This window comes from Lynx canadensis, chromosome F2 (genome assembly GCF_007474595.2).
Source record: "Lynx canadensis isolate LIC74 chromosome F2, mLynCan4.pri.v2, whole genome shotgun sequence".
Classification (NCBI taxonomy): Eukaryota; Metazoa; Chordata; class Mammalia; order Carnivora; family Felidae; genus Lynx; species Lynx canadensis.
In genome coordinates this window covers 68,150,565-68,162,887 of record NC_044320.2, presented here as the reverse complement: position 1 = coordinate 68,162,887, position 12,323 = coordinate 68,150,565, and the positions used below count along the sequence as shown (strand labels likewise).

Sequence of the window (12,323 nt, the reverse complement as noted above, 5' to 3'; positions counted from 1 at the left end):
GGATCTCTTTTCTATTTTTTGTTGTTCTTTTACATCTCTCCACAGAATGACTACAATTATTCAGAGCTAGAGACTAGCAAGGTCAGCCTGGTTAAAATAAACTTATTAAAAAACGTATTAGTCCCTGATATTTCTGGGTCTGTTTTTATTATTTCCCACATCAAACAGCTAAGTTAAAATATATGAAAAATACTCTGAACATAACAATGAATTCACTTTTAGGAAGAGTATCAGAAATAACAATGTGTATGTGTGTGTGTGTGTGTGTGTGTGTGTGTGTGTGTGTTTGGGGTGGGGGAAGACAAGAATGTGAGGATATTCAGACAGCAAATTATTTTCCAAATAACTCGCTATTTGCAACCAAATCTTCTGTCACCCAACTGCTCCTAGTAGGGAAATAAGGAGACACAGTATTCACCTGTGTTTTAAAAAGTTAATTATTGAGTTATTGTTGTAAATAAAAGATAATTAAGTAGATTGCAAAGCATTTGCATTCTAATCTAATGCCTTTTTAAGATTTGCTTCCTCATAAATCCACATATATACCATTTTTAAATTCAAAAGATATTAAACGAACAATCAGAACAACAGTTTTTTTTTTTATAACATACAGCACTTCCCTTTGACTAAAAAATATTGTTAAACATAAGCAGTGCCAATTATCTCCTTTTTTAAAATTGTGCAGTAGTTTTTTTCACAAATAAATTCATCTTACTCAAGAAAGTATTATAAACAAAATAAAGGTTTCAGCTAAAAAGTCCAAACATCAATGATCACTGATTTAGATTAACACTATGAAGCAAAGTAAGTAATAATTGCGTTAGAGAAATAGTAGAGAGTTTTATGTGATTACTCATTATAATTTAAAATAATGCTACAGGGAATGTAATCTTGGCTTGCTAAACTTTTTCTTAATTGAGTATGTGAATATGAATACATAATAATGCAGTTCAAGTAAATAATAGTTTGCAATATGGGTGATTTTAATAGGTTAAGAACAGTGCATATTCTAAGGGCATAGAGTTCTTATTTTATTCATTATTGACATTATTTATACTAAGATCAAACTTAAATAATTTTTGTGCTTTGATCTTTGAAATTGGTTTAAGTTTTCCACTGTTAAATTAGAAGTCACTTACAGGAAGTGTTACCAAATTATTTTTTTTTGTGAGAAAATAAACAGAAGTAATCATGCAGATTTTGAGTATAGAAACTCTTTTACCTTAGACTTGTGACCCCAAACTTAATGATAAAATGGAGAAAATATAATTAAGTGTTCCAGGAAAGCCAGAACAAGGCAGACAGATGTCCCCACATGGGTTGCTTAGCAGTGTGCCTTATTTTAGTAGTAAATAGCTTTTTTTTCTAATATCTGCAGAGCATTAAGTTTTTTGCCAACTGAATGCATTACTGTTAGCCATTGATATATTAAAACAATATTATTATTCATTTCCTTAATTTGAAACTAGGGGAGGGGCTGTAAAAATGAAAAAAAAAGAGTTCTTATGATATATAAAATATAGTTTGTAGAAAGATTCTGGAGCCTCAATGACTGTGTTTGGTTTGCTATTTTTATCATATCATCACAATACCTGATGTATATGTTTTATTGTGCATAATTATGCACACGGTAATTTCTCATTACAGAACACGACTCTGGAATGGACTGATGGAAGGTAGGTTAGAACTAGTGGTAAATCAGAATTTTAGAACCCTTTTAAAGAGATGAATTTATTGCTTCCAACGACGGCTTACAATAAATCGGTTGTTGTGTGTGGTTTTCCCTAATAAATGTGTGTTCTTGAAGAAGGGTAATCCAGTGCACAGCCTCATGTCTAGAATAGAGGCAATGCTCAATAAATGTTTGATTGAATAATGAACTACATGATGACTGAAAAAATATTCCCTTTAACAAATATATAAGAACAGTTTTTAAAAGGTGCACTTGTTAAAGTATCTCCTTTACAACTTTATGTTCGCATATTGCATTACACTTTTCAAAATAAATTCACATGTCTCACTATGTTTAATCCTCATCATGAACCCTCATTTCAAAAAGGCCTTATTATTTTTATTTTGCAATTAAGGAACTGAAGCAATGAGAAGCAAAATGACTGGTCGATGAAAACAAACTAGTCATATCACAGCTAAAATCCATGCCTTTTAGCTTATTTCTACATGACATTTTTTTTCCTATTCACAAACACTCTTTAATTCCTACATGTAAGCCTGTGACATGATTCTGTTTTGCTTCTACTGCCCATTCCTTTTATATAATATTTTCTCAACCCTTTTGTTTATTCTTACTTTCTATTCTAAATTCCTGGACACACTTTGGAGTTAAGCAGAAATTAGAAGTGAATAATTTCCCGTGCTCTCTCTGCTGCAAGACAGAGTATACTGCGGAGACAAATGGAAGAATATGGTAGCTTCTCCTTCAGGGAATATGGTGGACTAGTTGTCCTCCTAGTACAAAAAGAATGGGCTACGCTTTGTGGCAGGCAGAAGATAAAACCTAGGGCCTAAGTTGGGAGTGTGTGTGAAATCCAAGATTGCTGCACCAAGCCAAAAACTTGCAAAGGGAACATCCTTGGTTGGTGAACTAGAAAGAAACTCGCTCCACAGCAAGACTGACTAGATTTGCCTCTCTGGGTGATGGCTCTGGGAAAAGAAAAAAAAAATCCCCAAAGCAGAAAGTCTCTCCTGTCTATTCCTTATCACAGAACTGCTTTGTAGCTGATTTAGGGTTATGACCCACATTACCCATATATTTCCCATCCCTCATCTCCTCTCAAGTACTCAAGCTGAAAACTTAAAGTGATCTGAGTTTGATAATAACATCAGTACTACACAAAAGAAACTCAACTTCTCCCCAAGGAATGAACCTTAAAACTCAGGTCTTAAAAATTTTCCAGAGATAAAATTCCAAGGAATACGGGCTCAATAAACAAGTCATACTGAGTACGAGTTAAACTAACAGACACAGAATCAGACCCACAAATACTAATGATTTAGAAATATCAGAGACATAACATAAAATAGGTTTCTTCATATACTTAAAGAAATGAAAGAGGATATTGACTGTATGACAAAGGAAAAAGACATAGAAAAGGACCAGGCAGATAGGAAGAACAAAATTAATCATTGAACTTAGCAAACTCAGTGGGATCAGAAGAAAAACTGAAAGCTAAGTTGGCAGCTGGCACCTGACTCAAAATCAATCCACAGAAAGGAGAGGATCATAAGGGTCTAAGGATGGAACATAACAAATTTAGAACATCTTGGGAGAATGAAGGCAGTCACAAACTGTGTGTGTGTGTGTGTGTGGTGTGGTACCATGGTTGGGGACAGAGTCTGTGGCAGCCCAGGGTGAAGGATGGCTGCACACAGCAGTGGGAAGACAGGTGGGGGTAGAGTTCCTGCTTTGGCCTCTCCCCCAAATTAAGTTTCCCATGGATACAATTTCCATCGTGGGGTGAAGAGGTCATTAAAACACTGGGGGTGCATGTTATGGAATACTAAACAGCAGTTAGAAGAAACATATTAAATATACGTATATATCTGTGTGTGTGCATGTATTTGTGTGTGTGTGTGTATAGTAATATGGATAGATCTTTAAAACATAGGCCTTAATAAAAAAAGAAGGATCTCATGTATAGAAAAGCACTTATGTAAATTAACCTGCACACAGGTAATATGTTTTATAAAAATACATACTAATAAAAAGATAAGCATCAAACACATCAGAACGTTTATGATGGGGAGGAGTATAATGGTGAAGATTAGGGATAATAAGATAGAGTAAGTAGATAAAGCCAGAGGGGTCTTGCTTGGACAAATCATAAGTGTGTGCCATGAATAAGAAGGATAAGGAGTAGGATACTCAATCCTCTGAGGTGAAATAAGAAGCAAGAAACAAACTCCATGGATGAGTTAAAGAGCAGATTAGGTACACCGTGAGAGTGAGATCTATACCAATTACCTAGAATATAAATTAGAGCTAGAAAACATGGGGAGAAAAGGTCAAACAACATGGAGTATCGAGTGGGATGCTCTAATACAGACTCTGGGAGAGGTATTATTCTGACATTATGGCTGAGAATTTTTCCCACCTGATAAAAGACACATATTCTCAGACTCAAGAGGCACTGTGACATGCAAGCATGATACAGAAAGACCAAGAACATCAAAGACAAAAAGAACATGTTAATGCCATCAGAGAGAAGAAGCAGACTACCCTCTGAATAATTAAACTGACGGAAGGCTAACCTCTTGACAGCAGCAACAGAAGCCTGAAGACTATGCAGTATCTTCAGAGTGCCGTGAGGAAACAGACTTGTGCGCATAGCAAAGTCATCTCTTAAGGATGAGGGCAAAAAAGACATTTCCAATCAAGCAAAAATTAGAGTTTAGACCAGCAGAACCTCACTAAGAAATGTGTAGAGCATGTACTTTAAGAAGGAGAATATGAATGCTAGAACATGTATTTACTATTAAGTATTGTATTTTATAATGTTATTTTAAAAATCAATCACCTTTTTTTTAAAAAATTTTTAACGTTTTTTATTTATTTTTGAGACAGAAGAGAGACAGAGCATGAAACGGGGGAGGGGCAGAGAGAGAGGGAGACCAGAACCAGAAGCCGGCTCCAGGCTCTGAGCCATCAGCCCAGAGCCTGATGCGGGCTCGAACTCACGGACTGCGAGATCGTGACCTGAGCTGAAGTCAGCGCTTAACCGACTGAGCCACCCAGGCGCCCCTCAACTGCCTTTTTAAAAACAATAGCACAATGATGAAATAGTAGAAGTTCCAATCATGCGATACAAATTAACTGAATTTTATTACCTGCTTTTCCTGATTATACACAGTATCATCATTTATGTCAGATGCCCAATAATCCCTTGGTACCCTGAAATGAGAAAGCTTTGAATCATGGACACAATGCTACGTTATGGCATATAAATTATATTGCATTACGTAATCAATCCAAATAAGCTCCAAGTCCAAAAGATGACGTGTCAAGAACAAATCCTGCTATCGAGTTTCTCAGTTTATATAAATGGAAGCATCTAGGAAAGAGTTCATTGCAATGCTGATACAACCCTTCCAGTTGACAGTGAAACCAAACACTACCATGTAACGATTTCAACATTTGCTCCTAACAACAGACCTGATGTCTCGGGCAACGGCTTGAATCTGCAATAGGTTTTGTGTGTTCTTATACATCTTATCAGTATCTAACTTAACATGAGTGGTCTTACATAACAAGAAATTTTGTTGCATTGAGCCATAGTATACAAAGTGATAAAGAACATTTATGGATGATTAAATATTGAAGTGAAGTTGAAGCATTTAATCTACTGCAAAACTCATTTAATGCAAACGTACTCAGGCGCTATAGATATTATTGATATTACACTGAAGGGAACATTTTCATCGGTTTATCTCATGAAAATTTAATTTCCTTCTTCTCTGAGAATTTTGCATTTGTTAGACTGTGTCCATTTCTAGCACAAATTTCCAGTTGTACATAAAGTGTGGTTTTACATATTAGAAAAGAACATGAATGACTTAAAAAATCCCACAGTGCCAAATTTATTGCGGTACATTTACTATGACAGGCGAAATCACAGTATGTAGAAAAACATAAAAAAGCTATTTTGAGTTTATCATTATGCTTATTTTGATGTCCATTTTCATGTCGACATTCTATTTTATTTTATGATAGGTTTTGTGCACACTGGACTGATCACAGATCAAATATAAATTGACACTTCTTAAACAAACAAACAAACAACAAACAAAGCAATTACATTTGCAGAAATTCAAAACAAATTGATAAGCCAAGGACATTTAGGTTAGTTTTGATAGATTTCTTTTCTTTCTTTTCAGCTTCTTTAAGATTTTACCTGTACCTAAATAAAACATCAGAGGCTGGATGCTGAATACCAAACAGAAAACGGCTGCAGTTTGCTTCTATAGGTTTATCATCAATTATTTCTAAATCAAAATAAGTTAAAAGTACAACCAACAATTGCTTTATTTCAATAATTGCCAAAAATCGGCCTGGACACTTGCTGGCTCCAGTTCCAAATGGCATTAGGTAACACTTCAGTTTTTTTTCCTTTTTTGAAAAGGTGGTTTTCTTCTTACCATCTTCTACAAAACGATTAAATCTGAACTCCTGTAAAGAAGAAATAAGGAGTATGAAAATAAACATTTACATGAAATAGTTTGACCTCCGTCCCACAAAGTTGCCAGCTCTCTCTGCCCTTCTTACAAGGCCTCTCGGCATCCAGCAAATGCCAGAAAGCAAAGCGTGACCAAGTGCAAATCATGTATGAACTTTCAAAAATCTCAAATGCTGCTAGGGAATTACTTCTCCTCTATCATAGTGAAATGCACACACTGATAGGACTTTTCTTCCTAATTCGTATTTCTCTCTTAGGAAATACATACACTTAGGAAACTCAGTGTAGAGGTCATCTCTTAGTTTTTGTTCTCTAAGATGGGTTCTGACTGATGGGCCCTTGGTGGACTGATGTTCGGTACAAGGTAAGGGCTCCTGCACTGGCCACCATTGTTACTCTGGAATAATGTCTCTTATTGGCCACAGGAGCTGCCTAATATGTGTTCTCTACTCCTTCCCAGTTAGCTACTGACGGACGAGGGCTGTGAGCTTAGGATCCAGTGCTTATGTCTGGATTAAATGGACACTAAAATGAAATGTGAAATCTATATAAGGCACTAGAGAGGAACTAAGCCACAAAATTGGTCTTCCTTGTTTTGGACGTTGTACTGAATTTCTCTTATCCACACTTCTATTACAATGGACTCTCTCTGGGTTAACTCTAGGGTTGTAGGTATTTCTGATATGTTTTCATACAGAAGTTACATTACTCGTCACAGAAAATTGTAGGCCTGGTTTATCTATGGTGTTTAGCCTGGCCATTAATTTACTCTCGCTTGAGTTTCTGAGAGGAAACTGAGTGACCTTATTTCAGCCCATGGCAAATTAAGCCATTGATTAAATTACAGCACGTGGCATGCATGAAACGACCAAGTATTTCCTATACTTGGTGCTCATTAGCATTAGACCTGCTCGCACACAACTTTGATATGAACTATATGAAGTCAGAGGTAAAGCAGCAGGTCAGATTGAAAGCATTTAACATTGCAGTGAAAACCCTACAATATGTGGATGGATTCTGAACCCATCACAAATCATCTAATTTTCTCACTCAATATTAATGTCATCAAAATAATTTCTTTTAAAAGTACTGGGTTGTCCTTACTCACCTAGATACCTTTTGTGATAAATGCTCAATCTTAGAAAACACCACTTTGGGTGGTTTCAATCCCCTTTCAACTTGCAAGCTGATGCAATCACAATGGCAAAATTAATCTGCATTACAACACAAGTATTCATGGCCCCCTAGACAGTTCTCGGATGTATCTGAATAGGATCTAACCAGAGCTGAGCTAAAAATATGTGTGCATCCTTGTATTAATGACCAAGGACACTCTTGTTGACATGCATTTTGTTCCTGGAGAAAGGTTACACTATGGTTCCTCTCTCCCGATGACTTTTTCCATTACTGGCGCCCAAGCCTGCTTGCCTGAGTTTAGGACTGCTGCTTCTTCCTTCTCACTGGCCAATCTGAGGAGAGAACCCTCCACAAGAGCTTCTCACATAGCCAAGTCCGTTCAAGTTAATTTACTCATGAGATGATTTGTTGGAAAAGGTTCTCACTGCACCTGCCACTATCTAAGGCAGGAAATACAAAAGGAAACACTTAGCTTGGGTTACAACTTCATAGTGTCCTGATTATAGAAATAAGCCAATAATTGCTTTACTTCATGGCTGTTCTGTTCTTCCTTGTGAAAGTGAATGTGCTCCCCTCCGAGAGGCCAGAGGGGCAAACATACAATGTGCTGCCCAGCCCTGTGACCTGCAGGTGGTGTTCACATTCAATTCCCTCAAATTTTCTAGTCAATCAGCAATGATACTCTTCTAGTTTTCCTACCACCTTCTATTAAATTTCCTTATAATAAACATCATAGGAATTCTTACTTAGTGTTTATATTATTAAACAAGAAGAGAAAAGGCCAACTTCTGTTGTTCTGTTACTACCACCAAGCTCAAAGGACACATGGGCATAGGTATATTTTTGAGTTTAAAATTTATTTTCAGTTGTTTTCCCATCGTCAGGGCATGGGGAACTAGAGCAGAAACCAATATTAGGAAAGGCCCATAGCAGATACTAGAGAGATGGTATGGTTTTTTACCCAAACGAGAAGGGGTATAATAGTCTCACCTGTAATATTCTGGGGTCACCGTGACAAAGAACAAAGTGTGAAGAACTCAAGATACACACATTCATTTGGAACAACTTAAATACAGGATTCATCACGTGGACTTAAACCTCTTTGCAGTAACCATAATAGGTCAGCACTTCACAACCTAAAGAAGGTTAATTAAATGCAATAATAATTAAGTGGATGAGAATAGAGAAATCATTTTTAAAAAGGTATGACACTGTAATTCCCCTTACTTCTCTAATCATTCTGTGGTTGACTTCTGAACATCTTTCTTCTGCTGAGGTTTGTCTAGGCATCAATCAGGGTAATCACATGGCTGTGGCCACTGATAGATTTAGGGTAGGGTGTGTGGACAAGTGCTACAGGGTAACAACTGTGAGGGACATCTGATAGGGGTTCCTTTCTTGTGAAGAAAAAAAACCAAATGTTAATCACCGCTTCCCTTCTGGACCCACCTATCTGTGAATACTTATACTGCTGTGGCCACCAGGCTGAAGATGGAGCTAACCCACAGGAATGGTAGAGCCAAGAAATCTCAGGAGATTGGCGTTGTTATGCTGTCTTATTGATCTCTGTATTTTCAAGCACCCAACATAGTGCTATGCACACAGTAGAGGTTCCATATATGTTTGTTGAATTAATGAATAAATACATGATTAAAGTATATTTTAAAATCAATCTTCAGGGGCGCCTGGGTGGCGCCGTCGGTTAAGCGTCCGACTTCAGCCAGGTCACGATCTCGCGGTCCGTGAGTTCGAGCCCTGCGTCAGGCTCTGGGCTGATGGCTCAGAGCCTGGAGCCTGTTTCTGATTCTGTGTCTCCCTCTCTCTCTGCCCCTCCCCCGTTCATGCTCTGTCTCTCTCTGTCCCAAAAATAAATAAAAACATTGAAAAAAAATTAAAAAAAAATCAATCTTCAAGCTTTTGAAGAAAACACAGATATTGAAAGAGTAAATAAACATGTAGAGAATGAAGCATAGATGAATATTCAGCGTTCACAAATAGAGAATGGTATGATAGCACTAGAAATCAATAAGGGATAGACGATACAATTTTCTAGACAGAAAACAGTTTTGGTGCAAGTGACTGAGGACCATTGACTCCCTCATTTGTATTCTCCAAATATTGTGTTCAGTTGAGTTTAAGAGATTTTTTTTGAGCACTTCCCCGTATGTGAAACATTGAAGTTGAAAATAAAATGTAGTCTTGTTCAGGTAGGGACATACAATACAATCAGATTTTGTATTCACTCAATCATTTTGGGTATAGGAATCCAGATTAGAGAAAAGATATGATTTCTTAAAATAAAAACTGTCAGTGCTTTGAGTGGATGACTAAGGGCCTGGACTCTTGCCCCAGCTTCACAGTCAGTACTCCTGGGAGCAGATGACAGAGTTCTTTTTATCCCCATAACTTGGGTTCCAATTAATTTATACTAGGTTGAGAGAGTGTGCATATCTCTTCCCAGCTTTGTGTTTAGGGTCTTCATATTAGCAACGTGGAATCAGCCATGTGGGAGTATTTGTATCGCAATAATTGACAAAATTAGGGCTTTTCAGAGTGCCGTGCTGGCAGCACACCCTGGTTCCAACACAGTAGGTATGAAGGCCAATGTACTGGTATGCAGAAACCCTCTCAACATGAGGCACCTAGCTCTGAGAACACAGCCATATGATAAGGCCAATTCCCTACACTCTGCGCTCTTAAGAGAAGAGGCTTTTAAATTTCTCGGTCACTCATTAGGGCCCATCGCAGTGCTTTTGGCATCACACATGCTCAGTATACATGTGTTTCCTTGAAGTATATGGATGGCATCATCTCTATACCAACGTGAGATACAGACAAAATATTAGAGTATGTCTTCATCTGTTATGGCCAGTATATTTGTAGAATAATGACAATAATCAGAATAATCAATACAACAGTTTTAATAGTGATTCAGAATTTATACAAGGGCTTTCAAATTCGTTTATCACTTTATAATCCCTACACCTCTGAGAATGAGGTCAAATAAGGTCTTTCAGCCTCAGACCTTTGGGTGTGCTCCAATGGCTTGTAATTACTTTGTTTTTCTTCACTGTTACCTTACTTTAGGAGGCGACGTGGTTGCGATAAAGTGTTACTACTACCTTAAGTGTTTGCTGTTTCTTCCCTATCACTCAGTTGTGTCCCCAGGCTTCCCTTTGTACCTCACCACCTCTGGCCACAAAAAAAACCAACCAACAGACTCGCTCAATAAACTAAGCAACCAATATTCAGGAAAAGAATAATTCTTCACACAGAAGTTACACATTGGTAGCTTGTAGACCCAGTTAGGTACCAAACGCTTTTTGTTTAGTCCATGTTGTGTTTTTAAACATTATTTTTCCAAACATTTAAAATTCTTAACTTTACCCAAAAGTCTATTTTCTGAGTTTAAAAAAAAATTATTACTTTTTTAAAGGCCTCAGCCATGCCAGGTCTACATGCTTTGTAAGAGCGAATGTTATCTCAGAAGTAGACAAATGGTTTTATTTAGATATCTCTTGGGATCTCCATTCTCCATAGTTCTTACCAGCCCTGATAGTCTTGCTACATTTATACACAAGACACTGCATCCATTTGTTCTAGTTAGATGCATATTTGAATATGTAATATTGATTCTGATTTAATATTTTAACTAAGTAGTTTTCACTTTCAGAATATTCATCCATCCCGGCATCCCCCTATTTATTCACCCTGTGGACACCCTCAGTGCAAGGTACTGAGAATGCACAGAAGGCAATGATGTGGTCTTTCCCCTTCTGGAGCTTACAGCATACGGGAGCACAGACAACTAAACAAGTAATTGGAAAGCAGCAGGTGGTATGCACTATAACAAGTACAACAGACCCACAGTGGGCAATGGCAAATTCCCTGAGGAATGAGGTGGGAATCAGGAACACTGCCAAAGAAGAGGTGATTAAGGGTGATTCTTGTGGAGTAATCTGGAACCTCTTGAGGAGGAGGAACATTCCAGGAGTAGAGAGGTGTATGAAGGAAGACAATGGACTGTTTTTGGAATGTAATATTCTCGAGTCTCTTGGGCTTGAACATCCTGAAACCATGCCTCATTGGGTAGGAAAACCTATGCTCTGCTAAGACTCTTCAGTCTCTGTGTCCTCCAAGAATAACTATACTTATATTTGGAGCGCGTCTTCTTCAAGTTTCTGGCCCAACAGCTATTGTCTGTTTTCTATATCTAAGGCCGGGTCTTCCCGTTCAAGATCTACAGGGCACAAAAGGCAGTGAGGAATATGAGCCTCTGAAGAGCTTCTGGGCCAGTGCTCTTAGTGACAAATGGCCAGGGACAGAATTTCCCAGGATCTTCTTCTCTTTTTTTACTGTCAGTGGATGGTAGTTTCATACGAATATCTGTTCTATGAGCATCTACGGCATCTCTTACTTTCATTCTAAGTTGATAAAAATGACAGGAATAAATCTATATGCCTGATAGTGGTAGGTGCTCAGTCAATGTTTACAGAATGAATGATTAAGACCTTGCTGAATAATAAAAATGGTTCTGAACCATACATTTTTCTGTGTCAATAATGACCAGCATTCCACAACTAATTTCAAGAAAATAATGTTGGCAAAAAAAAATAGCTAGTTAATGGTGGTAATTTGGTAAACATTTATTATTTGTTGATAACTTTAATGTTGATTTTATTATCATGATATGAATGGTAAACTTAATGACTAGTAGAACAGTCACATAATGAATATAATAAACACAATTTAAATAAAGAAAAGAAACTACAGACAGAAACAAAATTTAAAATATTTTTCAGAGATTAGTTATCATTTGCCCTATTTACTGAATATCTATGTGTTGATATTCTTTTTTTGCTATTTACACATGTGGAGACAAAGCTAGTTGTCTGCAGAATGTTCGCTCACTCACTAATACCCTACTTCTGATTTGCTATCACCATTTATATATTGCCTCTTCTTCTGAAACACATAGAAATCATATGCACACTT

The 12,323-nt window shown here is 37.2% G+C and overlaps 1 protein-coding gene across 1 annotated transcript in view; it reads right to left on the bottom strand.

The window, feature by feature from the left end:
• Nucleotides 1-4,821: 4,821 nt before the first annotated feature.
• LOC115506300 (cytochrome P450 7B1) overlaps nucleotides 4,822-12,323 on the bottom strand; it is a 170,602-nt gene continuing 163,100 nt past the window's right edge. The window contains exon 6 of the mRNA XM_032591918.1: nucleotides 4,822-6,184. Within this exon, the coding sequence (XP_032447809.1) occupies nucleotides 5,906-6,184 (279 nt within the window). The 3' untranslated portion in view covers nucleotides 4,822-5,905. The remainder of the gene's footprint in view (nucleotides 6,185-12,323) is intronic.